At 23.8% G+C, this 26402-nt stretch overlaps 1 protein-coding gene across 1 annotated transcript in view; it reads left to right on the top strand.

Moving 5' to 3' along the window:
* Positions 1-346: 346 nt before the first annotated feature.
* The window catches only part of LOC117181801 (potassium channel subfamily T member 2), a 387410-nt gene continuing 361354 nt past the window's right edge, over positions 347-26402 (top strand). Inside the window, exon 1 of the mRNA XM_033374772.1 lies at positions 347-543. Coding sequence (XP_033230663.1) covers positions 473-543 — 71 coding nt within the window. The 5' untranslated portion in view covers positions 347-472. The remainder of the gene's footprint in view (positions 544-26402) is intronic.

Consider the following 26402-nt stretch of genomic DNA (forward strand, 5'->3'; position numbering starts at 1 on the left):
TAGCAAATCTGATAAATAAATGGGAAATATTTAGAATCGCATAATCTAGTGTAATTTTATGAATTAAGCCTAAGATAATGATTTCAAAGGCAGAGTCTAAAAGTAGAAATACAGAGTAGTCCAAAATTAGGAAACCTAGTCTTAAAGAAGACTAAAACATAGAGTAGTAAATTAAAATTATAGGTCCCTGAATTGTAGCAACGAGAGAAATTCCGAAATGAAGATAGAATAAAATAACAGGGAATGAAGTAAAGGATCAACTTTTTTATAAAATCTAAGGAAAGTCTGAAAATAAGAGGAAAAAAGTTTTCGGGAAGAATGGATTTTTGAAGCCCCAAGTGCTTTGGGCATGTTACTTTTTCTCTCTGCTTTTTTGGGAAACTGAGAAAAAGTGATGATTGAAAGTGTAGGAAGGTTGATGAGGGTGAAGGATCGGTAGACGAATTGAAATTAAAGTTGGAGGAAGATAGTGATGGCGAATTCGAGCAGATACAGCAGTTACAACTGTCTGACGAGTTGGGACAGCTATGATCGTATTCCGAGGTACTTTAATTTTTTATTCATTTTTGAAATTCTAGGCTAAGGAAGTAATGTTTTTAGTTGCGTTTAATAATTAGTATTGATTATCTTCGAATTTGTTGGCTTTGTTTTAGTTTAAGCAATTGTGTTTGGCCCATATACATTTTTTGAATTCAATTTTTGGGTGGCTCAAATAAATTTTGTGCCAATCAAAAAACGTTTTTTTGAATTAATAAAAAATTTATTTGAACCTATTTCAAAGCAAGAATTTGTTTGCGTCGAACAAACGTTTTTTCGAGTGAATTGAAGCTCCGATGTTTCCGCTCACTTAGTGCATTTGTCCATTGATTTTTTTTCTACTACCCAGTTTGACAGCTTAGTAGTATACATGTCAAAATTTATAAGAAAAAATTCATTTAAGCTGTCATTTTTACTGTTCACAGTTGAACAATTTTCTATGTCAAATGCATGAAATAGAATTAATTTTAATTTTTAATTGAACTATTAAAAAAAAGTATTAAAAATAGGATAATTCTTTTATTATACAGATTAAATATTAAGAAGTCTTTAATTGCAAATATTAAAAATTGAGAATTTTCGGAAATTGATCTTTTTTCCTCTAAATTTTCAAAATGCAAGAGTCTTTAATTTAAACGCTTCAAGATTGTAGAACCCTGAATTATAAATCAGTAAAATTCAAAGCTGTTTAAATTTGAAAATTAAAAATTTTTCAATTCTGTAATTTAGACGATTTACATTCGAAATTCCGGGAAATCGGAAGATTTTATATTTAAAAAATTAACTCTTGATTTCCAAAATTATCCAAATTTAATATTTTTTTATTATTAATCTTTAAAATGGTAGAAAGTCGTATTGCACATCGGTTAAATTCAACCTTTTTTAAAGTTGAAACTTCAAACTTGAATTATTTCAAAAATATCTTTAACAATTTCGTATTTTTTTTATAATAAAATATTTAATATTGAAGAATCTTTAATTGATAATATTGAAAATGATGGAAGCTTGGATATTGAATAATTTTCAATTCTATATTTCAAAGTTCAAGAATTTTCAGTTTCCATTTTTCCCAATTGTAGAAACTTGATTATAAATCTATAAAATTATCTATTTATTTAATTTCCAAAACTTACAATTAAAAATTGTGTATTTCAGATAATTGAAATTCTAAATTTCTTAAATTTGAAAGATTTTAAATTTAACTTTTTATTTCCAAAATCATCCAAATTTAGTAAGTTATATTTATGAATCATTAAAATTTAAGAGTTTTATATTATAAATCTCAATAATTGTGAACTTTTAAACTGCAGATCGTTTTAATTGAAGCTATTTCAATTTCGAATCTTTAAAGGAGTAAAAATTTCAATTTTTTATATTTGAAATTAAAAAGCTTTTACTTTTAAAAATTCTCAATTAAAAATTATGCAAGTCTTAAATTTTGAATTCATAATTTCTGTCAGTTTCATTATGTTTATTTGAAATTTTATCAATTTGAAAGATTTATAATTGAAAAGTCTTGGATTTTAATTTCTAAATTCAACCAAATTTAAGCATTTGTAAAATTTCAACATTGTAAAAAATTAATAATTTGCCATTGTAATTCTTCAAGCTTGTAGAAATTTTAATGATACCTTTGTAAAATTCAAAAGCTGTTAATTTTGAAGATTTACAATGAGAAATTTCGTAGTTTCTTTTATTTATATTCGAAATTTCTTTATTTTAAAAGATTCTGGATAAGAAATTAACTTTTGATTGCGAAAATCATCAACATTTAATAAGTTTTATTTATACATCTCTAAAATTTAAAAGTTTTATATTATGAATATAATTTTAAAGTTGACAATTAAAAAGTATAAAGGTTAAACAAATTTACGATTAATTATTTTGCAATTTTTATAATTACTATTTTAAATTTCATGTATTTGTAAGGTCTAAAATTGAAACTTCTTGACTTTTGATATTCAAAATCATCCAAACTTTAGAATTTTTAATTTTACAGTTTTAGAATTTTAGATTTTTTAATTAGAAATCTTTATAATTGTAGAACACAGATTTAAAAATCATTTCAATGAGAAATTTTGGAATTCTATTTATTTGAAGTTAGAGAATTTAAAATTATTAAAATTTAAGAATTTCCAAACTTAAATATTCAAAATTAAAATTTTTTTTAAGATTTAGAATTAAAAAATTGACTTTTTGTATTTAAAATAATAAAAGTTTAAGAATTTTTAATCAGGCATAATTACAGTTATAACTGTACAAAATTGAACTACTTAAAAATAATGAGACCTCTAAATCTAAGAGTTGTACATTTAAAAATTTTTGCAATTTTTATAATTTCCATTCGAAATTTCTTTAATTTTTAAGATTCATAATTAAAAAATTAACTTGTAACTGAAAAAGGTATACAAATTTATGACTTCTCATTTCTAACACTTAAAATGAGAAAATAATTTTTAATTATGTAGTAGCAACTATTCAAGTAAATTCCATAGATATATCTACTGTTTTGTCTTCAACAACTGCAACGTCAGTTTGAACCACGATAAAATAAAATGTGAACCATCTACGTTAAAATTAAATAAACTTTTGATTTATATAAAATAAAGTGTTATTTACTCAAAGTTGTCAAGGAATTCCGTTACTACAATTATAAATCTTTGATATTTTACAATTTTGAACAGCAAATATTAAAAAAATAATTCAAGAGATTTATAAAGACTTTGAAGTATTTTAAAATATATTAATATTACGGATTCTGGAAATATTTCAAAATATTTCAAGGAATTTCGCAATATCTTAAGTGATTTTTTCAAAATTTCTAGGCTTTCTAAATGATCCAAAAAAAATTTATGGCAAAAAATTTAAATTGTTTATGAAGCAGATAATAAAATGTTAAGGTTTTTCATTGCTTTATTGGTTAGTTATACATAAACAACTATAAATGAAAGTTTAATTAATTAAATTAATCGAAATTAATCGAAAAGAAATTTTAGGAATTATTTGTGCATTTGTAATTGGAAAGACAAAGCTAACAATTTCAATCAATACGTTAAGAAAGATATAAAACTATCATTAGTGCATTATTTTATTTGTTTTCTTATTGATTTTAATTAGCAATTGTTTCTTAAATAAGAAATTTTATCAAAATTTCACAGCATTATGTTCAAGTTGGAAGCATTTAAAAATATTTCGAAAATCACTAAATACTTTTAAAATCTTTGAAAATTCTTCAATTTTTTTGTAATTCACTTAAACTTTCGAAAGTTTTGTGATATATCCTAAAATATTCTGAAACTCTATATTATTAAATATTTTGAAAAGGATAAGGAAATTTTTAATTCTTAAATCCCTTAAAGTCTTCTTTTCTTTTTTTAATTCCTTGAAATCGAATAACCATCTTTTGGTTTTCTTAAATTGACCTAAACTTTCTAAAAATTCTTTGATATTCCTCAAAGTCTCTTCAAATTTGTTGAAATAACGTTGAACAATCAGACATCTCTTAAAATATTTCGAAATACTTCGGAAGCGTTGAACATTATTTAAACTTTTCAAATTCCAAAGAAATATTTCTTTTACATTTTTTTGCGATTATATAAATATAATTTTTCTAAGATTTGTGGAAAATTTCAAGAAGATTTTTGAAAATCTCAGATTTGCCAAATCAAAATTTCAAAAACATTTGATCTTCCAACAAATATTTAAATGTTTAAATAAACAAGAAACTCTGAACGAAAAATGTAATAGTTAATATTTTAATCCAAAAATATTTTAATTTTAAATCACAACAACTTTCATTCATTAAAAAAGAAATTTTTTATCAAAACAGTTGAATCATAAATGAAAAATTAATGTATTTTCTTGAAAACTCGTGTTTTTTTGGTAAAACATTAATCTTCATTGATTTTTTTTTCAGGACATTAATCTTTTAAGTTAAAAATAATCTTTAGTGTTGAAATCTTTTGTTTAAAATTAATTTTCTTAAGAATCATAATATTTTTTGAAAAATCATCTGTTCGTTTAAAATCTCAGGAAAGTTTTTTATTTTCTTAATGCCTAACGTACTTCATAAAAAAGCTTCCAAATTACATTTTGTTAAAATTTTTTTTGGAATCTTGTCAAGCCGAAAATAATTTTTTAACCATTTTCAAATCTTTTAAACCTTCTATATATCTTTTAAAATTCTTAGAATTATTCAAAAGTTTTTCTTGAATTTCTGAAATAAAAAAATTTGCCTTCTAATCTTCCAGATTCCGTTTTGACAATTTTGCAAGTTTTTTCAAATGTTTTAAATTCTGTTTAAACGTTTTCTTAAAATCAATTTAAAAAATTAAAAACTTTTCAAATTTTCCCTTAAATTTTAAGAATTTTTTATTATTATCGTGAAACCTTGGGCAATTTTTAAAATGCTTTAAAAGAGTTTTTTTTTTAAATATTCAAAAATGTATATTTTCTAAAAATGGTTTGAAATGCTTTTAATTTTTGAATTAAATTTTTAACTTTTTAATGTCTCGTAATACTACTCAAAATTTATATAAAACTTTGTCAATTTTTTCTTTGAATATATTTTTTTCTAAATGAAAAATCAGTTTAAATTTCCTCAGGAATTTTAAAAAATATTTTCTTTCTCTTGAATCTTCGACCAAAAAATATTACTTAAATTATTATTTTGGGGGATAAATAATTTAAAACACAAAATAAAAATTTTGAATAAACGTTTCTTTCTTAAGTATATTTTTTATTTCGCAGGAATTTGAAAAATGGTAGGAGAAGTTTCTGCCATTTCGAAAAATGTTTAGTACTTTCAGAATTCTAAAAAATAAATATCACTTAAGATGACTTAACTGACTTCAATTAATTCTTCAAATTTGTTTAAATTGTTTGAAATTGATAAAGCTTTCATGAAATCTTTCAGGTAATGACGAAATTTGAAGCAATATTCGTAAATTATAATATTTTGAAACGTTTTAAAACTTCTTAAAATGTTCTTCTTCTCATGAATCTCAAGACATTTTTGTATTATCTGGAAACCTTTCAAACTTCCTAGAAAGCTCCGAAATTTATTTCAAAATCTTAAAAACTGTACATTTTGTTGAGTATTGCTGGGAATCTTTTCAAACCTAAAATCCTTTTTTAAACATTTTTAAAACCTCCAAATCATGTAAATGTCTTTTAAAATTCTCAGAATTCTTCCTAAAGTTTTCTTAAAATTCTAAAAAATTAAATAACTTGCCTTCAAATCTTGCAGATGCCGTTTTGACAATTTTGAAATTATTCCATAAATTAGAACTTTTTTATTATCCTGAAGCCTTTTACATTAAAATATCTTTTAAAAATGAAAAATCATTTTAAATTTGCTCAGGAATTTTAAGAACTTTGTTTATTGTCCTCGAGCTTTTCAAACCAAATAGTTTAATTTTTTACCCAAAAGTTTTTCAGTCATGAATGAAAAAAAATCACCCTAATTATTATTTGAGGAGATAAATAGTTTTGATAGAAAATAAAAATTTGGAATAAATATTTCTTTTTTAGGTTGAAATGTTCATTTGTTTTTAAAGCTATCGAAATATTATTTTTCTAAGATTCTGGAGAAAATTTAAACAGATTTTTTAAGCTTTCATATACGTACATCGAAAAAGTATAATTTTTTTACTTCACAGGATTTTGCAAGATTGTAGGAAAAAATCAAGTTTCTTTAAAACTCGAGTCTAATTATGTCTTAAAATTTTGAACATTTTCATAAAATATAAAAATAATCCTGAAATATTTTACATTTTTTTTCGTAATTTGTAGAAATCTTTTGGAATCTTTAAAAAAGAATTTAATTTTCTTTATATTTTAATGTTTTAAAATAAAGCATTTTTATTTTTCTGAAGCCTCTGAAACTTCTTAAAAAGCTTCGAATTCTTCAAAAATTCACCCTTTGCTTTGAATTTGTGTACTTCTTTAAAAATGTTTAATTATTTGTAATCATTTGCAAAAATGTGCTCCTTCTAAATATCCTTTGGAATTAAATTTTGTTTTAATTTTCTTAAAATTCTGAAAATTTCCTTTACATCTTCCGAATTCTGTTTTATTAACGTTAAAAACCTTTTTGAAAGTTTTTAAAGTATTTTTTCATCACAAATCCTTTAGGAAGTTGCAACATTCTTATTTCTGAATATTTAAAAATGTTACGCTCTTTCTTACTGTTTAAAGATTTGTTCGTGTATCAAATTAATTTTTAATCTTTTTGAAACTGCCAATTGTCTCTTAAATTCCATCGAATTTTTTATAAAACTTTGTAATACTGTTTATTGGACATTTTTGCTTTAAAACCGTCCATTTTATTTTTAGATATTTCAGGACATAATTTTAAAAATTTTGAAATTTTTGTAAATTTTCTCTGAGAATTAAAAAATAAATAAATAAAACATCAATTTGAACTTTCCCAAAAGTTTTAAGAAATATTTTTTGTTCATCTGGAGCATGTTTCAACTCTTAAAAAGATTCTTTTTTTAGAAATCTTCAAATATCTCAAAATTAAATTTTTCATTCTCCTTGTTCCACTGATTTTTATTAATATTTTTATTATTAGCACAGTATTTTAATAACCATATATTTGTCATAAGCCTAAAGCTTGCAGGCTTCTTTTCTTTAAAGGGGAAAAAATAAAAGTTCCATTCAATCACTTTTTAATAATTGGATGGATACTGGATAATTGGATAAATATTTTTTAAAAAGGAACTTCAACTTGAAGAATTTCTAGACAAGAAGAAGGGCTCTGTGATAGATTGAAGTTAAGTACTTGCGATTCGACACCATTTAATCCATTTTTTCTTGTTCAAACCCCTTTTTTCCCTTGTTTAAAATTCGAATAGTGTCCCGATTTTACGTTTTATTTTAAGCAAAAAAAAGGTTAATTTCTCAACCTTAACGTCACAGAGCATTTCTGCGGATAATTGATTTACATGGTTGATATAAATTTGGTTTCCACTGATTTGCACAAAAAAGGGGGTAACAGCACCACAACGTTGTCACTTTTGCTTGTACAAGATCGTCTCGGATATATTTCATGCCTGGTGTATAATGCACCAAGCAAAACGTGCATGTCACCAAGCGGGTAATTAATTGCCAAGTTGACAACTCCCTTTGTGTCCCCAGGTTCGAGTAGCCTATCAAGAAAATCGCCCGGTTCACCACTTTCGAGTAATTAGATACGACAAAGACCAGAATGTACTTTGGAATTACTAATTATAATTGACTATCAATTCAAAAATAATCTGAGATAAAATTATGATCGAAATGTGTTTCAAAGGCTTTCTAAATATGGTAGTTTATACAGGAAACTATTCTCCCCATCAACTTCAGATCAGAATGATTTAATTTGACAGTTCCAAAATTAATTTTTATATAAAATCGTTAAAGAAATTCTATTTTTCTGAAAAAAGATCTTTTCACTTCGCTCTTCTGGGAAGCGAAACACAGAACTTCTGATTGCCGGTCGGGGGCTTTTTCTATTAAGCTATTAGAGAGATCGTAAGAAGAACCTTTTTTCAGGAATAGATTTTTTTCCTTAGAATAGTATCATTTTTATCTGTCGAGGGACATTTATTACACGTTTTATTGAGAGTCGAAGGTTGGCTATGACGGACGTAACATGAAATTTATTTTTTTTCTAACAGTGTTGCTTTAGATTCACCTAGTTTTAAAAACTGCTGAATTTTCAGCATCTTATTGAATTTGTAACTTAGAAAGATAAACTTACAACTTTAAGATTTTTAATTAAATGAATTTTAGCTTTTAAATTAAAAAAATTAATTTCCAGCAAAAGACAATGTCATAAAAAGAGTGAAATTTTTAACAAAGTAGATGATTTTTTTATTGAATTAATGAACTTTTTACTGCAATAATCGATTTTTCAGTCAGAAAATTAATTTTCAGCCAGATGAACGAATTTTTGAACAAAATAATTTGATCAAAATAGTCAAAAACCTCATTTTAAAAAACCATGTAATTCATTATTAAACAAAAGATAAATTTACAACTAAAACTCATATAGTTAAACTTTTAGTTAGTTCATTAATTTTCAATAAAAAAAAGTTTTTTAGCAAAATAATTTACTTTTTAACAAACGAGATCAATTTTTAACTAAAAAGATCAATCATCAACCAAAATTATAAATAATTTTTGAACCAAAGATTTCAAGCAAATAGATATATTTTGAATAAATAAAAAAAAATTTCAAGCAAAAAGATTAATTTTCGACTAAAAAGACCATTTTTAATGAAATACATATATTTTCAACAAAATAGATATGTTTCCCTATAAAAAATATAATTTTTATCCAAATATATGAATTGTCAACTAAAAAACATAAACCTTAAATCAAGAATGGAATAGTAACATTTTCAGAAAATATAATTAAATGTCAGCCGAAGAAAAAGAATTTTAAACAAAATAAATAAGTGTTCACACAAAATTTAGTGTTTCAAATAAAAAACACGAACTTTACTGGAAAAAGTTGTATTTTCTATCATGAAAGATTCTTCAGTCAAAAGACGAAAAATATGAAAAAAGCCTAATGGGATTTCATGTAAAACATCGAAATTTTCAACTAAATAGTTGAATTTTTTAACCAATATATTTGAATTTTCAACCAAAAAGAGAATGTTTCAACAAAACAGTGAAAGTTTTAATGCAAAAAAAAAAAAACGAATTTACTAAAAAAATGAGATTTTTAACAAAAATGTTAGTTTCTAACAGATGATCTGAATTTTTAATTAAAATTTGAATCATCAACAAAAGAAATAAATTTTAGATTAAAGTGTTTTAACTGCTAATCAAGCATTTGAATTCTCGACCGAAAAGTTACTTTTTCTACTAAAAAAAGCGAATTTTCGGCGAGCAATTTGAATTTTGAACTGCAAATAATCTAATTCAAGGAAAATAGTAAAATTTGTATTTGCAAAAGATACATTCTCGAGGGAGCATAAAATATGTAAGTATACAGTTTAAATAATTAATTTAAAATAAGAATTTGAAACAAGTAGTTCAATTTTCAACCAAATGTTTAAATTTTCTACCAAAAATGTTATACTTTCTATTTAAAGTGTAAGGCAGATGTAACCAAAATAATATTTCTGAAACAATAAGAACTGATTTAAAAAAATTTGAATTTTAGTGATGGAGCAATCCTTTAATTTTACTGTATTGAGATATAAATCTCTATTTCCATACAAAGTAATTTTTTTCCTTGCTAGAAGTGCTTATTTAGATTTAAAGATTACAGATTTGAAATGCAATTTGTTTTCATTTCAACGAAAGATGGTTGGAACTTTCAAACTAAGAACATGAATTTAAAAAATACAGTTGAGTTCCCAACGAAAAAGAATGACTTTCTAACAAAATTGTTCCATTTCCACAAAATATTTTAATTTTTAATCAACGAACAGAATTTTAAACTAGAAGGTACGTCTTAATTTAAAAAAATTAGTTTCTGACAAAGCATTTCAACTTTCGAACAAGCACTTGATTTTTCAAATAAAAACTTCATTTTTATCAAAAACGGCTAATTTACAACAAAATACGTGCATTTTTAATAAAATAGTTGAATTTTTAACTAACGAATAAAAATTTTAATTTAAATAGTTCCATTTCAACTAAATTACATAATTTTTTAACCAAAAATTAAATAGGTAGATTTTTGGTTAAAAGCGTGAATGATTGACAAAAAAAAGAAAACCCAAAATTTAAGAAAATAGTTGAATTTTGAAACAGAGATATAAATTTTTAACTAAAAATTTATTTATCAACAGAGAATGTAATAGTTAATATTTTTTTACTATTTCAAACAAAATGAATGACCTTCTAGTGATTTTTTTTGAATATTTTTTTAACGTGTAAAATTTGGAACAAAGACGTATGAATTCCTCACCAAAAATATATAAGTGAACTTTTTAATTAATAACATGGGACTTTCAACAAAAAGTGACTGCAGGCTTAACTAATGAGATGTAGTTACATTTTTAGTTTAAAAATTAATTGGAAAAAATGTAAATACTCAACTTTGGAAATTAATATGTTTTCTCTTTGAAAGCGTTTCTATAGCATCGTCTCGTTCCAGCTCCTATTTTTTAAAGATTTACAGCTTCCTAGAGCCAACAGAAAATGCTGTAGAAAATCTTGAATTTAAGCTCTAGAGAAAAAAGCATTCTTCAGATTTACGTACTTAACGATTTTTCATTAAAAATATGTACCAAGTTTCTTTGAACTACCAAGTTTCTCAATCTACTAATAAAATAAAACCACCAAAATCTTTATAAAAACGTTGTTGCATATCATTTTAATCGAATTTCACAAATTAACAAATTTACAAATTAAAATCAAATTATTTCAAAAACTGAAGATAGAATCTTATAGTTTCAGTGTTGCGTAATTATAAAATCTGTTTTTGACAGGTTATAGGCCCAGGGTGTGAACTTCTAATCCAACAATTTTCTGCAGCTAATGAGTAGATTAAACTTTAAATTAGGTTTACCTTCCGCTTAAATTGCTTTTCAAGCACCCCTTAAAGCATTTACGATTTGAGTTTGATATACTTCAAACCATTTTCCATTAACTAAAAATTTATATTTTAAAAGAGCAATTTGAAAAATGGCGCTTTGAAGTAATTTCAACTAACGAGATTAAAAAACTGACATTTTCAGTCCGAGTATAAAGCTTTCATCTGAATTAAATTCCACTGTTCACTGCGAGTTTAGTTTTTAACCAATTTTCAGCCTCGTGGGTTTGTTAATAATGGGAATTTTGTCGCACAAGCCCACTTCAAACAATTTTAGAGAAAAATCTAGACAGTAGAAAAAAAGGGAACCGTTTTTGTCATATTCCAATTAATATTCGAATCCACTTTTATACTTTACTCTTGCTTGACGTTTGATTCATTTGTTTATTTTTTCCTAACATTTTCATTAAAAATAGATAAATTTTATACCAAAGGGATCATTTTTGAAATAAAATAACGAATCGTTACTGAGAAGAGTTGAATTTTCAATTAAAACAATTAATTTTTAACTAAAAGGAAAAAATATTTTAAACAAAATCGTTTAATTTACTACTAAAGATAACTTACTCTTGCTTGACTTTTGTTTATTTTTTCCTAAGATTTTCATTAAAAATAGTTAAATTTTCAACAAAAGGGATCATTTTTGAAATAAAATAACGAATCGGTAATGAAAAGAGTTGAATTTTTATGAAAAAAAAGATGAATGAAATGAAAGCTGAAAACATTAATTTCCATCTAAAAAAAATTGACAGTTAAAAAATAATTTTTGAACCAAAAAAAACAAATTTTCAGAAAAATACTTAAATTTAAAAAAAGTTTAATTTCAAACCAAAGAGATCATTAGCTAAAAAATGAATGTCTAATATAATGTACATTTTCAACAACAACAAAAAAGTTAATTTTTAACCAAATAATGAATTTGGACAAAATCATGAATTCTCATTCTTAAATATGATAGTAGACTTTTTTGTACAAAAGCCTCAAACAAAACAAATGAATTTTTAATTCAAATGATGAATCTTTAGCTGGAATAGTTAAATTTTAAGTTAAAAAAATTATTTTCTGCACAAATGTGAATCTTCAACCGAAAAATATGTATTCGAGAAATGTGTTCGACTTTCGGCTATGCAATTAAATTTTCAACCAAAAAGTTGATTTAATACTCAAAAACACGAATTTTAAACAAATTACGTGAATTTTTGAAGAAAAAGTCGAGTTTTCAACTAAAAATGTCTATTTTAAACCAAATAGTATCATTCTTAACTAACAGAGGTAAAATTTTAACCAAGAATGATTTAATTAAGTATATATTTGAAGAAATTGATTTTTTTAAATTAAAAAAGTAATTTTCGAACCCACAAGTATGAATTTTCAACAAAAGAGTTAATCTTAAAAAACAGGAAATAGGTAAATTTTTCTGTTAAAAAAGTGAATGTTTTTTATAAAAATTATATTTAAAAAACATTTAGATTTTTAACCAGAAAGTAAAATTTTAAACTAAAATGATGAATCTTCAGTAAAATTAATGGATTTATAACAAAAGAGTTCCGGTTTCAACACAGTATAGTAATTAAAATTTCAAAAAATATGAATATTCAACGAAGAAAGATTTGCAACAAAATGTTTAATTCTTCAAGCAAGAATGATTTTTCATTTGAGAGAAAAAAATTTGTAGCAAATTTTTTCATTCTCAAGACAAAATAGTGAAAATTTTACTGAATAGTATAATTTTTAAACCAATAGGGGAAATTTTAACAAAAAAATATGAATTTTCAAAAAAAAAGGTCATTTTCAATCAAATAGTAGAAGTTTTAAAAAAATCAACATACAAAGTTTCCAGTTAAAAGATAACAAAAATGTTAAAATTCAAACTTTCTACAGAACGAAAGTTCAACGAAAAAGTTGAATTCTCAAAAAAGAAAGATTTTTTAGTAAAGATAGGAAAAAATTTCAAACAAATTATTGAAATTTTAAGCCTAAAAGTAAAAATTTTCACCAACCAGTTGAATTTTAAACCCCAAAATATGAATTATTAACAAAAAAGTTAATTTTCAACCAAAGATTAAGACTTAATATAAAAGTACCACAAAAGAGTTTTCCATCAAAAGATTTAAAAAGTTTAACCAAATTGTTGAATTTTTAAGCCAAAAAATTGTAATTCCTACAAAACAGTTGGATTTTCAACCAGAAATTATGAAATTTAAAAAAATTCATTTTCAACCAAAAAATAGAATTTTCAACCACTCCCAAACAAATTTTAACAGAAGAGTTGAATTCTTACACAAGATAGGATTTTCAGTTCAGATCCAAAAAATTTAACCAAATTTTTTAATAAAAAGCAAAAAATTCAAATTTTCAACAAAATAGTAAAATTGTAATTCCTACCGTAAAATTTTTGACCTGCAGAGCACGAATTTTATAACAGAAAAAAGTTGAATGATTCAACCAAGAACGATTTTTTATTCAAGAGAGGAAAAAATCGTAATTTGTTAAATTTTTCAACCAAGAAAGGTTTTTTCGGTCCAGAGATAAAAAAATTTAACCAAATTGTTGAGTTTCTAAACCAAAAGTTAAAATTTTCGACAAAACAGTATAATTTTTAAGCGGAAAATATGCATTTTCAAAAAAAAATTGTCAGCAAAAGAATTCAATACATAACCAAAAACGATTCTTCCGTCAATATTTAAAATATTTCAATAAAATTGTTAAAGTTGAAGCCTAAAAGTCGTACTGTCTACAAGCCAATTAAATTTTTAATCGGAAAATATCAGTTTTCAACCAAAGAAGGCGAATTTTTAAAAGCAAAAAAAACTTTAATATAAAGTAAAAACTGCATACTTTGAGAGTTAATGATAAGAATAATATTGTATAAAGTCATTTCAAACATTTTCAGTGAAAAATGTAGATAGGAGAAAAAATACGAGCCAAACATTTTTCTAATTATCTTACTGGCCTAAATATTCTTTCTACCGTTTTATATTCAAATCCAATTATATAATTTACTCTTGATTTTCGCTGATTTATTCTTTTTTTAATTCCATTCAAAATTGTTAAAACCTATAAACAAAATTATGGATTTTATCTCATTTTTTTTCGTGTTCTATTCACTTTTAATATTATGACATGTTTTGTAATAACTATACGTTCTCAATAACGAGATTTTGTTGATTTGACTCCTGTATCCATGTGTCAGAATTGCACATCAGCGGATTTCGATTGTGTATTTCCGGTGTATGATCGTCTGCGATATGCAACTGGATTCAATTATCTCGGCTTTAATCCTCTCGCGATTGGTTGCATCCAACCAAACATCCGCCACACATTCGAGATAAAAAAGTATTTATGTTTAATGCAAAATAGTTTATTTAATGAGATATTCCCGAAATCGCTTCTATTTATATTTAAAAGAAAGTTTTATAATATTTCTAATGATTTCAGAAAATTTCCAAACATTTTAGAAGAACTTTTGGGTTTTTAAAAAGTTTTTAAATCTTCAACAAGCATAGTTAAATTTTCAGATGTTAAATGCATGTAAAAAAATTTTTTAACTAAGCAAAAACGATTTTTTAACAAAATAGGTCAATTTTGAACCAAAGAGAAATTTTTTTACCTCAAATCATGAATCTTCAATCAAACTATAAATTTTTACTAAAGAAGTTCATGTTTCTACCAAGTAGTTGAATATTCATGTAAAAAATATATATTTTCAATTAAAAATGGAATTGTTAAATTTTATTAAAAAAAAAATAATAATTTCCGCCCAAAAAAATGAAATTTCAACAAAATAGTTTAATTATTTTCAACCGAGGTAAAAAATCTTCAAAAAAAGTTAAATTTTTAGTTAAAAGTTACATGTTTAACAAAAAAAGGAAACTAATTTTCAACAAAATATATCAATTTTGAATTTAAGAGGTGAATTCGAACTAAAATCGAGAATTATGAACCAAGTAGATGAATTTTCTTCCAAAAAAGATGAAATTTCAGCAGAAAATGGAAACGTTAAACTTTCAGTTTGAAAAAATTAATGTTTATTTGAAAAAAAAATTATATTTCAACGAAATATTGAAATTCGCAACCAAAGAGATGAGTTTTCAACACAAATGAATCATAAACCAAATAATTAATTTTGAACAAAGGAGCTTAACTTTTATCTGTGTAGCTGAATCTTAATCCTAAATAGATCAATTTGTAAAAAAAAATTAAATTTTTTAAATTTTTAGAATTTAGAATTTACAGCTATCTAGGAACAACAGAATTTTTTTAAGAAATCGTAGATATTTTTAACAAAATATATGAATTTCCAACAATTTGTTAAATTTACATTATTTTGTAAATAGTTTAATTTTTCACACCACTTAAGAATAATTTTCAACCAAAAATGGTATGGTTGAATTGCAGTTTAAATTAATTCAGAAGATGATTTTTCAACTAAAAGAATGAATCCTTAAACAAAAGAATCAATTTTTAAAAAAGAAGTTCACTGCTAGCCTAGTAGTTAAATAATCAACAAATTTTTTAATTTCTAATCAAAAGAGATGATTTTCAACTAAAATAATAAAACAATTAAGAAAATAATCTAATTCTAAGGAAGAAGTTCAACTTTTTGAACATTACTTAAACGATCAAAAACTTATTAAATGTACAACCTAAAAAGATCCATTTTTTAGTAAATATTTGAATGTTTCACAAAAAATTAATTTTCATATAAAAATAGGATAGCTAAATTTTCAGTCAAAAAAAATTAATTGTCAACTAGAAAATAACGAATTTTCAAACAAAATATTTACATTTTCAACCAAAAGAGATGGATTTTTAATTTAGATAATGAATCATTCCACAAAATAATAAACTATTAAAAGATAAGTTAAACTGTCAGTCCAGTACTAAAATAATCAAAGAATTGTTAAATTTTCAATAAAAATATGTATTTTCTACTAAAATTATTAATAAAAAAAGCAAAATAATCCAAATATTAGCTAATTTGTTAAAAGAAGTTTAATTTTTTTAAGCCCACTATTATATCTCGGGTGCATTTTTAATCTATTTTGATTAGATATTCGTCTCTTTTGGTTAAAAATTTTACTATTTGGTTAAAAATGCAACTATTTTGTGAAAAAATCATGTTTTTTTTTAAATTATCCTTTTTCTTGTTGAAAATTAATTTTACTTATTTGAAGTCTTTTTATATTTTTAGTTCAGATTTCATCTCCTTTAGTCGAAGATTCTATTATTTAACTGAAAATTGATTTATTTTGTTAAAACTTTCACTATTTTGTTAAAAAATAATGTTTCTGGTTGAAAGTTAACTCTCTCTTTTTAAAGCCTAATAATAAATTTTGGGTTCCGAAGTCATTCTTTTTATGTTAAAAATTCTACTATTTGGTAGAAAATATAATTATTTTGTTAAAAAGTTATAAGCGAATTAATATTGTAAAATAATTATTATAAAATGCTTAAAAGTCAACGGAGAAAAATGTAATTTTATACCGAGAAAATATAGAAAAACCCTAGATTTTTTTAATTAATTTTTTTCAAAATTATTAAATGTTAGAAAAATGTCTCATAGTGCAAACCTCGCATTCTATTTATAATTAAATTCCACAGCAATAATCCTAACTTAACTGACAAGTTTAGAAAGTTCATTCTCAGAAGAGTTTAGGAGAAGAAAATAAAAATATTGACAATAATTGAGTTTCAATGGTGATCAGCTATCAGGAATATAATGATAATAATCATCATAAATATAACATTTAAAAAGGTTTAACAATAAACAATTTTTTATTTGAATGTTGATTAAAGTTTAGCAACTAACAGTTATTAATAAAAATGGTATTTTTTTGAAAATTTTAATTTGGTGTTGATAAAAAATAACAAGTATTCTTCCTTCTCTGAGACATAATCCAAGCTTCGCTCTCAATGTATCCTTTCAGGCAGAGAATATCCAGGAGACAAGTGGTTGGCAAATATTTGATTTCTGTCTTTTTCACAAGGCAGTGATTGTACCTTAGAAGGAGCTTGAAAAACACTAGAATTTTCTAATAAATACAAGATTATTTTTTAAAATATAATAGGAAAAAGTTAATTACAATTTATTTAGATAGCGGAGTATCTACTGACCTGGAAACCCCGAAAACCCCAGAAAATTTAGGAAATTTTGATTAAAATCGGGCAATTGTTTAAGCGTTCTTAACAATGATTCAATAATTCTAATATTAAATTAAATAAAGATTGGTTTATTTATAAAGGATCAGAAAAAAGTATTTATAATAAACTCCCAAAATTATTTTACACTTATTCAAATTTTTAAAAAATGTTGCATTTTTTAAGGATATGCTAGGATTTCTAAGGATATTTGATGATTTAATGATCGAAGTTTCTCGTCGTCCCGAATTTTCAGGACGGCAAATCAATCACCTTTCCCAGCTTCCCCCATTTTTTGGGATGAATAGACCCTACCCTTAAAAATATTTCACGGTGTGGAAGATTGACGAATTTTCAAAAACTTTTACTAAATTAAAATGTTTTCGGGAATTTTGAGGTTGAAATGAAAATTTACGAAAAGAATCAAAATTCTAGATTTCAACAGGGGATGTTTTCAAAGAAGTCTAATTGTAAGTTGAAACGGGGAATTTTCGCCAAGAATTCGAATTTTGACTTGGAACAGGGAATTTTCGGCAATAATTAATATTCTGTGATGAAAAGTTTTAATTTTTGAAAAGCGATAAAATTCTGGATTGGAAGAGCAAATTATTTTAAAGAATTAAAATAATTCGTAGCTGAAATTGAAAAACGCATAAAAGAATTATAATTCTATGTTAGGAAGAAGAATTTTCGAAAATAACTGGAATTCTGGATTAAAACAGTGAATTACAAAATTTTAGCGAATTTTTGACTTGGAAATTTGCGTAAACAATTCGCATTCTGGATTGGAGCATGGAATTTTCTTGTAGTATTCTTATTTTAAGTTAGTATGTTGGATTTTTGTAAAAAATTAAAATTATGATATGAAGCAGGGGATTCTTTTGAAGGATGATAATAATCATGAGTCGAAACGCAAAACTTTAGAATAGAACTAAAATTCTGTATTAGGACGGATCATTTTTTTAAAGAATTAGAATTTTTAATTAAAACGGGCAATTTTTAAAAATAATGAAAATTCTGAATTAAAACAGGAGATTAAATTTTTTTAAATTCTTTTCAAATGATTTCAATGCTAAGTTGAAGCATAAATTTTGTTTAGAAGATTTTAATCTTGAGTAAAAACGGGCAATTTTTTAGAAGAATTGAAACTCTAGATTGGAACAGTACATTTTTAAAAAGAAGTAAACTTCTGAGTAGAAACGGGTAATTTTCGAAAACAATAAAAATTTTTGATTGAAACAGGAATTTTTTTCAAGAATTCTACTTCTATGTTTAAACAGGGAATTTTCAAATTTAAATAAATTCTAAGCTGAAAAAAGGAAATAGGAAATTGTCTGATTAAATAAATGCCGAGATTGAACTGGAAATTTTTGTAAAGAATACAAAAATGTTAATGGAAAGAGGGAAATTTCAAAACAATTCTAATTCTGAGTTAAAACAGGGCATTAGTGAACAAAATTAAAATTCTGAATTAGAACCGCTACTTTTTATTAGGATTTAATTCTGAGTTGAAACAGCGAATTTTTAAAACAATAGAAAATCTGTATTAAAATAGGGAACTTTTTCCAAGGATTTTAATTCTGAAAAGAAACGGGAAATTTTATAAAAGAATTAAAATTCTAGATTAGTACCAATAATTTCTGGAAAGAATTAAACTTCTTGTTTAAAACAGGGAATTTTTTTATAAGATTAATTAGTATTCTGAGTTGAGACACTCAATTTTATAAAAAAAATTCAAATTCTGGATTAAAGCAGGAAATTTGTCAAATTAATTAAATTTCTGGATATAAACCGGGATATTTTTTAACGAAACTAAACTTCTGGATTGCAATAAGCAATTTTTTAAAGAATTATAATAAGTCTGAGTTGGAACGAGAAATTTGAGAACAATACTAAAATTTTTTATTAAAACAGGAAGTTTTTAAAAAGAATTTTGTAAATTCAAACAGAGATTTTTTTTAATTGCAATAATTCTGAGTTGAAACTAGGAATTTTGCAAAAGAATTTAAAGTCTGTTTAGGAACGAGGAATTTTTTTAAAGTGTTCTGTTTCTGAGTTGAAGCGGGAAAATGTTTATGAGATTAAAACTTCTGTTTTTAAACACGAAGTTTTTTTTTTAATCATAATAATTCTGGATTGAAACATTCAATTTTTCAACATAATTAGAATCCTGGATGGGAACCGGAAATTTTTAAGAAGAATTCAACTTGTGAATTGGAACAGATAATTTTTTTATTGAATTATGATAATTCTGAGTTGGAACGGGAAGTTTGAGGACCATAATAAAATTATCGCTTGAAGCAGGACATTTTTTAAAAGAATTAAACTTCTAAATTGGAACAGGAAATTTTTCAATGAATTATTATCATTCTAAATTAATACAGGGAATTTTATAAAAGAATACAAATTTTTTATTTTAAAACACAAATTTTTTAAAGAATTATGGTCATTCTGAATTAAAAGCGGGAATTTAAAAAAAGAATTTTAATTCTGAATTTGAATGGGAGATTTTTTTAAAAAGATTCTAATTCTGAGCTGGAAGGTTGAAATTTTGAAAAAATTCAAATTCTAGATACTAACAGGAAATATTTTTATGAATCATAATAATTTTCATTTTACATGGAAAGTTTTATAAAAGAATTAAGATTCTGGAGTCAGAGAGAAAGTTTTTTTTGAAGAATCATAATAATTCTGAGTTGAAACCAGGATTTTTCAAAAATAATTGAAACTAAAACAATTAACTTTTTACAAGAATGCTAGTTCTAAGTTAAAACAGCGAATTTAAATTTTTTATAAAATCTGAGTTGAAAACGGATTTCTACCAGAATAATTCTAATTCTGTTTTGTAAATGGGAATTTTCATAATGAATTTTAATTTTGACATAAAATCAGAATTAAAGGAACTGTTAATTCAAGTTTAAATTTTTTAAATATACTATATTAACTAACCAATCAATTAGTCAATTATTTAAAAAAATAATACTATTTAACTCTTTTGTGTACAAATTGAACAAAATATTAATTATGTTTGAAAGAGTATTTTTTTATTTAATTATCAAATTGGGATATACTTGTATTATTACTGTTAGTACCGAAAAAATCGGGTTATTTGTACTCAAAATCCGGCCATTTAAGGGCATTTAATAAATCTTTAAAAACTTTTACCATTAAGAAATAACTTATCCATCTCTAAAATTAATCACACAAATTAAAAAAACTGTATTTATCATTATACCTGAAAAAAACTGAAATTTCCAGGGAATTATTCGAGGATTCGAGTTGAGACCCTGGATACTGAAAGTTGAATGAAACTTAAAAACTTTATGCAAAAATTGCAAGTTTGCAACAACAAAAAAATCAGTGAAAAAGGAGTTTTGAATTTCTAAAGACTCTCACTTAGAGCTCTTTACAATCTTCGCAGGATTTCAAACTTTTTTTCCTTGAAAGGAAAACGTCTCACTGAACGCTTTATTCGATTCCGAAGGGATTTCTTGGTGATCACAGTCTCTTTTATTTTCTCGATACGTAAAATGGTTAGAATGTCTTCCTGGTCGCTAAAAATTGAAGTCTAATAGTCTCGATTCAAGAAAGTCTCAGGCGCTACTCATTCCATCGGTTTTTCAGTCTCTCACAATTTTCCTTCAGTATAGATATAAAGGTATAATTCTTTTCCCTTGGTAGAAAAAGATAGAAAAAGCTGGAGGAAAATGATGAAATTATAACTTGAATCCAATCGGGAAAAGTTTATGCAAATTGGCATATTTTATGTATTTTCCTGGTAGAAATATTTGGAATTGGTCATTAATCTAAAGATAATATTTTCTGGTGTAATATTTTATTAATAATTAAAATATTCGTTATAATTATTGGGTTGAGTGAATTTCCAATATCTGCTAAAATGGGAATTATTATATCATAACGAAAATTCGTGACTTCTGTGGGCAGCAAATTAATGAGACATTCTGGTTGGATAGGTACAGTTAATAAGTCATAAAGCAGGTATTTCCAATGGAAACTCTACTGCTCCCGATTTCAATTGGATTTTAAATTATTTTAACAAGCTTAAGTTAGATAATGAAAGAGAATGAATTTATTTTCTAAGAAGAAAAATATTTACATTATTTCGGAATTTCATTTATTTTTAATTAAAAAATGTATTAAGTTATAACTATATAATTATTTAAAACAAGGAAAAACGCGCAGCGCGCTCTCATTAAACTTTTTTTTTATTACGATTGCCTAATTACTAAATTAAAATTTATGTTTTAATTTTAAGTATTTTTGAATATTAAAGATTTGCAAAAAAAATCCTTAATTCCTAAATTTTCTCTTCTTAATCGTTTTTAAACATTGAAAATTCTGCAATTTTTCAGACGTACAATTAACAACTCTTGAATTTTGTAGATGTATAAAGAAGAATTTTTTGTGTTTGAAAATCTAAGTTCAAGTTATTCGTTATGAATTTTCCAAATGGTAGAAATTTGAATGGGAATAGTAAAAATTACAGAATTTGTGATGTTGCTGCGTAAAACTTGCATAATTTTAAATGTTTTATTATGAAAATTCAAAATTCTTACATTTTAATGATTTTCAAAGTGAAGTTCTACAATTTTAAAGAGGTAATATTGAAAACGGTTCAATTTTTAAGATGTAAAAATAAAGTCAATAATTTTGATGGTTTTGAAGATCTAAAGTGAAGTTTTTAATTCGAAATCTTTCGAATTGAAGAAATTTTTATCATAAAAATTACAAAACTTTTAACCGGAAAATTGAAATATTTTGGAATTATAAAAATTTAAAATATAAAATTTTCAATTTTCAAGATTTATGATTTAAAAATCTTCATTTTTAACGATTACTGGTCGAAAAATCTTAAATTTTAAATATGTATAAATAGTAATTAAAGAAATTTCGAATGTAAAACAGAAAATTATATATAATATAATACAAATTCTTAAACTTTGATTATTTTCAGGAGGATAAGTTATCTTGTTATTTATAAATATCTGAATTTAAAGAAATTAGGGATTTTAAACATAAACATTAAAGATTTGTTAATTTGAAAACTTGCATAATTTCTGATTGTAAATATGTGAGATTAAAAATGTTTTAATTCTGGAGATTTACAATTAAATATCTTTAATTTTAACGATTTCCAGTTTAAAATTCTTCAATTTTAAGAATTTATGAATGAAAATTCTTGAATTCTGATCACTTTAAAGATTAAAAGTCAAGAGCATTTAATTCTGAATATTTTAGATGGACAAATTTTGATTTTAAAGCATAAAAGTAACAGCCTTTTTAATCATAAATCTTAAAACTTGCATAATTTTCAATTGTAGATTGTCAAAATTAAAAGCTCGTCAATTTTAAAGATTTACAATTGAAATTTCCGTAATTTAAAATATTTACAATAAAAAAATTTTATTTTAAAAATTTGCAATTACAAATTTTAAATTTTTTATTATTTTAAAGAGAAAAATCAGAACTGTTCAATTTTAAAGAAGTACACGTAAAAAATCTTAAATCTAAATAATTCTGAAAATGAAAAGTAAAGTTTTCAATTCTAAATCTTTAGAATTTAAGCAATTCCAAACTTAAATCATAAAAATTACTGAATTTTTAATGGGAAATATTAAAACTTGCATAATCGCTGTTTGTAAATTGTCAAAATTAGTAACTCTTGAATTTCAAAGATTAACAATTGAAATTTCTAGAATTTGAAAGATTTTCAATTGATGCTTATTCAATTTCAACGATTTCCAGTTTTTAATTATTTAATTCTAAAGATCTTCAAATAAAAAATCTTTAAATCTGAATAATTCTTAAAATAAACAGTTAACTATTCTATTCTAAATAATTTAAATTTAAGAAATTTAAAATTAAAATCATAAACATTACATAATTTTTAATCTAAAAACTGAAAACTTGTCTAATTTTATATTTTAAATAAGCTATAAGGATATATAAATAAAATTCTTAAATTTGAAACATTTTCAAAATCAAAAGTCAAGTTTTTAATTTTAAATCTTACAAAATGAAGACATTTTGAGCGTAAGTCAAACAAATTACAGAATATTTAATTCTAAAACTTAAAACTGGGATAAATTTTCATTATTATTGTTAAAAAATAAAAACTCTTTTCTTTTGAATATAAAAATTAAAAGTTTTACAATTTTGAAACATCAACGTCCAAATTATATAATTTTAACTATCTGCATTTCAAAATTCTTCACTTTTAATGATGTGTAAATAAAAATTGAAAAATGATGATTTTGAAGATTGGAAGTGAAGACTTTTTAATTATAAGTGTTTCAAATTGATAAAATGTCTAATTTCCTTCAATTTTCAAATATAATTATTAAAAGAAATATTGCATTATTTTCAATTTTAAAAATGTTACACTGCATTTTTAAAGATTTAAAATTCAACGTTCTAGAAGTTTGAAACGTTTAATTACAATTCTTTAAATTTTGGAAATTTTAGAATTGCAAATCACTCAATTTTTAAGATTTATAGTTTAAAGGTATGTCATATTGACCAGTATAAAATGTCTAAGTTTGAAGGTTTAAAATTGAAAATTCTTTATTTTTGGATTTTTGTAATTGAAGAATCTTTAATATTTAATGCGTATATTATAAAATGATGCAATTTTAAATTAATTTTTTCTTATAATTGTTCCAGTTTTAATGTTGACAGAAAATTTCTTTCTTCATTTAAAATTGCAAAGAGAAAAAACGAAACATTTTCTATGATTCAAGAATTTGAAGCTGAAATTCGATATCAAGAGATTGATAATCTATAACAAATGATGTCCAATCCAGCGTTATAACGAGGAAAAAATTACAGTTACGGAAGTCGTTTGCCGATTTGGACATGGTTCAGTTGTCCAGTAACATTATTTTTTCTTCCCTTTTCAGAGAAAATTACACAGAAAGAAACTAAGGTTTCAATTTTGTTTTAGCTTATTTCTTTACCAATTTCTTTCATACTTAAAAAATGTTCGCTATGATGATTTTGTTGATTGGATAGCTGAACTTTCTACCAGAAACAAAATTTTCGAATTTTCAACTAAACAGAATAAATTTTTAAACAAAAATTGGATGGTTAAATTTCTAGTTAAAAAATTAATTTTTAAAACAAATGTTTTCAATCAAACTGCTAAACTCTCAGCAGAAAATTTAATTCTCAATCAAATGCTTGAACATGTTCCCAAAACGATTAATTTTCCAGCCAGAAAGATCAATTTTCAACCAAAAATAGAATTGTTAAATTTTCAGTTAAACACAATGAATTAAAAGAATATATATTTTTTAAATCTATTTGTTGAATTCTTAATAGAACATTTTATCTTTAACTGAATCAATTTGTTGAATTCTTAATTAAAAATTCAATTTTTAATTAAATAGTTGAACTGTCTATTAAAATATTTGAATTTTCAACCAAAAAGGATCGATTTTGCATTATAAATAGGATAATTAAATTTTCAGTGAAAAAAATTTAATTTAAAAAAAAAAAAATTTATTTAAATTGTTGAACTCTCGACAGAAAATTTAATTCTTAATCAAATAGTTGAACATTTTACTCAAATAGTTGAATTTTCAAACCAGAAAGAAGAATTTTTAACAAATAAGGATTGATTTTCAACCAAAAATAGATTTAAATAAATTTTAATTATTAATTTAATTATTAATTTATTTAATTAAAATTTAATTAATTTATTTGATATATAAATTTAAATAAAATTTAAATAAATTTAAATTTTAACCAAATAGTTGAATTTAAAACCTAAAAGGATATATTTTTAACCAAAAATAGCATCGATATATTTTGGGCAAAATAAAAATACATTTTTAACCGAAAGAATGAATTTAAAATAAAAAAAAAAGTTATTTAAACTTTCAGTTGAAAATAAATTGTCAACAAAAAGCAACAATATTTTCAATCAAACTGTTGCATTTTCAACAGAAAATTTAATTTTTAACCAAATAGTTTACATTTTTAGTGAAATATTTAAATTTTCAAGGCAGAAAGTAATTTTTAATGAAATTTTTAAAATTTCCAAAAATTATAACTTAATTTGAATTTAAAATATTGTAAATATATTAAAATATTTAATAAAAAAAATAATACTTTTGTGCTGATCTTTTCTTAGACGAATCTCCGGCAGGGTAGCTCTGTTCTATAGGATCTATTTCCATTTTTACAAATGTGTATTAAAGTAATTTTTAAAGTCACTTTTATTATGACGCTTATAATTTTCCCGGTATTATCGGTCGCATTTCATCATAATTTAGACATGAAACGATATGGTTAGTAACAAATGAATGCACGAGAAGTTGAGTTTAGAATATGTTTCGAAAACGAACGAGACCCATCAAAATATTTCTCTTTTACTGTATTTATAAACGTAATAAAAGAAAGATGATTTAAAAAAACAAATCAGAACAAACTTTCTATTTTGATTGATCAGCAAACTAATAATGAAGAGCAAAATTTAAATTTGTACAGAATCTTTGAAGAAGGAGATAAGGATCCTTTGTTTGTAAATTTGACAGATACTTAAATTCCTGACTCAGTTACAGAAATTCGGTAAAGATGTTAAAGATGTCGATTTAAGTATGCATAAAATTCTGATATTAGATTAGGAAGATTTCGGAAACAAGTTGCTACACTTGTAAAAAGGGCTTTATTTATAAAAATTGTTCGCACATTAGTTAAATTGATCTAAAGATTTCTACAGGTTTCATGATAACGAAAACTTTTCTCAAGTGCAACCCTGATATAGGTAATTTGCATCAATGCTGATAAAGGCAATATTACTGCTTGTATGAAATTTTGGATTTTTTAAACGAAAATCCGTTAAAACAAGATGCTTGACAATTAGAGAAAGAAAAGACTTATGGGAAAAGAAATAAGATAAACTCATATTGATACTGAAGACACAGTTCTTGCCAGATGTTATGGTTGGTGAAAGATTCACAAAAATGGCTACCCTTTAAGAATAGTTATTTATACTATTAATACTCCCAATAAATTGTAGGAACACAACTTTAATTTGTTTCTCAAAGGCACTATCACAATTTCAAAATACAATAATAAAAATAGCTGGGAATTTAAAAAAATTATTTAAAAAAACGGTTCTGGATGATCATGTAATGATCTATTTTTATATTATGGC

The sequence above is a fragment of the Belonocnema kinseyi genome, chromosome 10, assembly GCF_010883055.1.
Source record: "Belonocnema kinseyi isolate 2016_QV_RU_SX_M_011 chromosome 10, B_treatae_v1, whole genome shotgun sequence".
Classification (NCBI taxonomy): Eukaryota; Metazoa; Arthropoda; class Insecta; order Hymenoptera; family Cynipidae; genus Belonocnema; species Belonocnema kinseyi.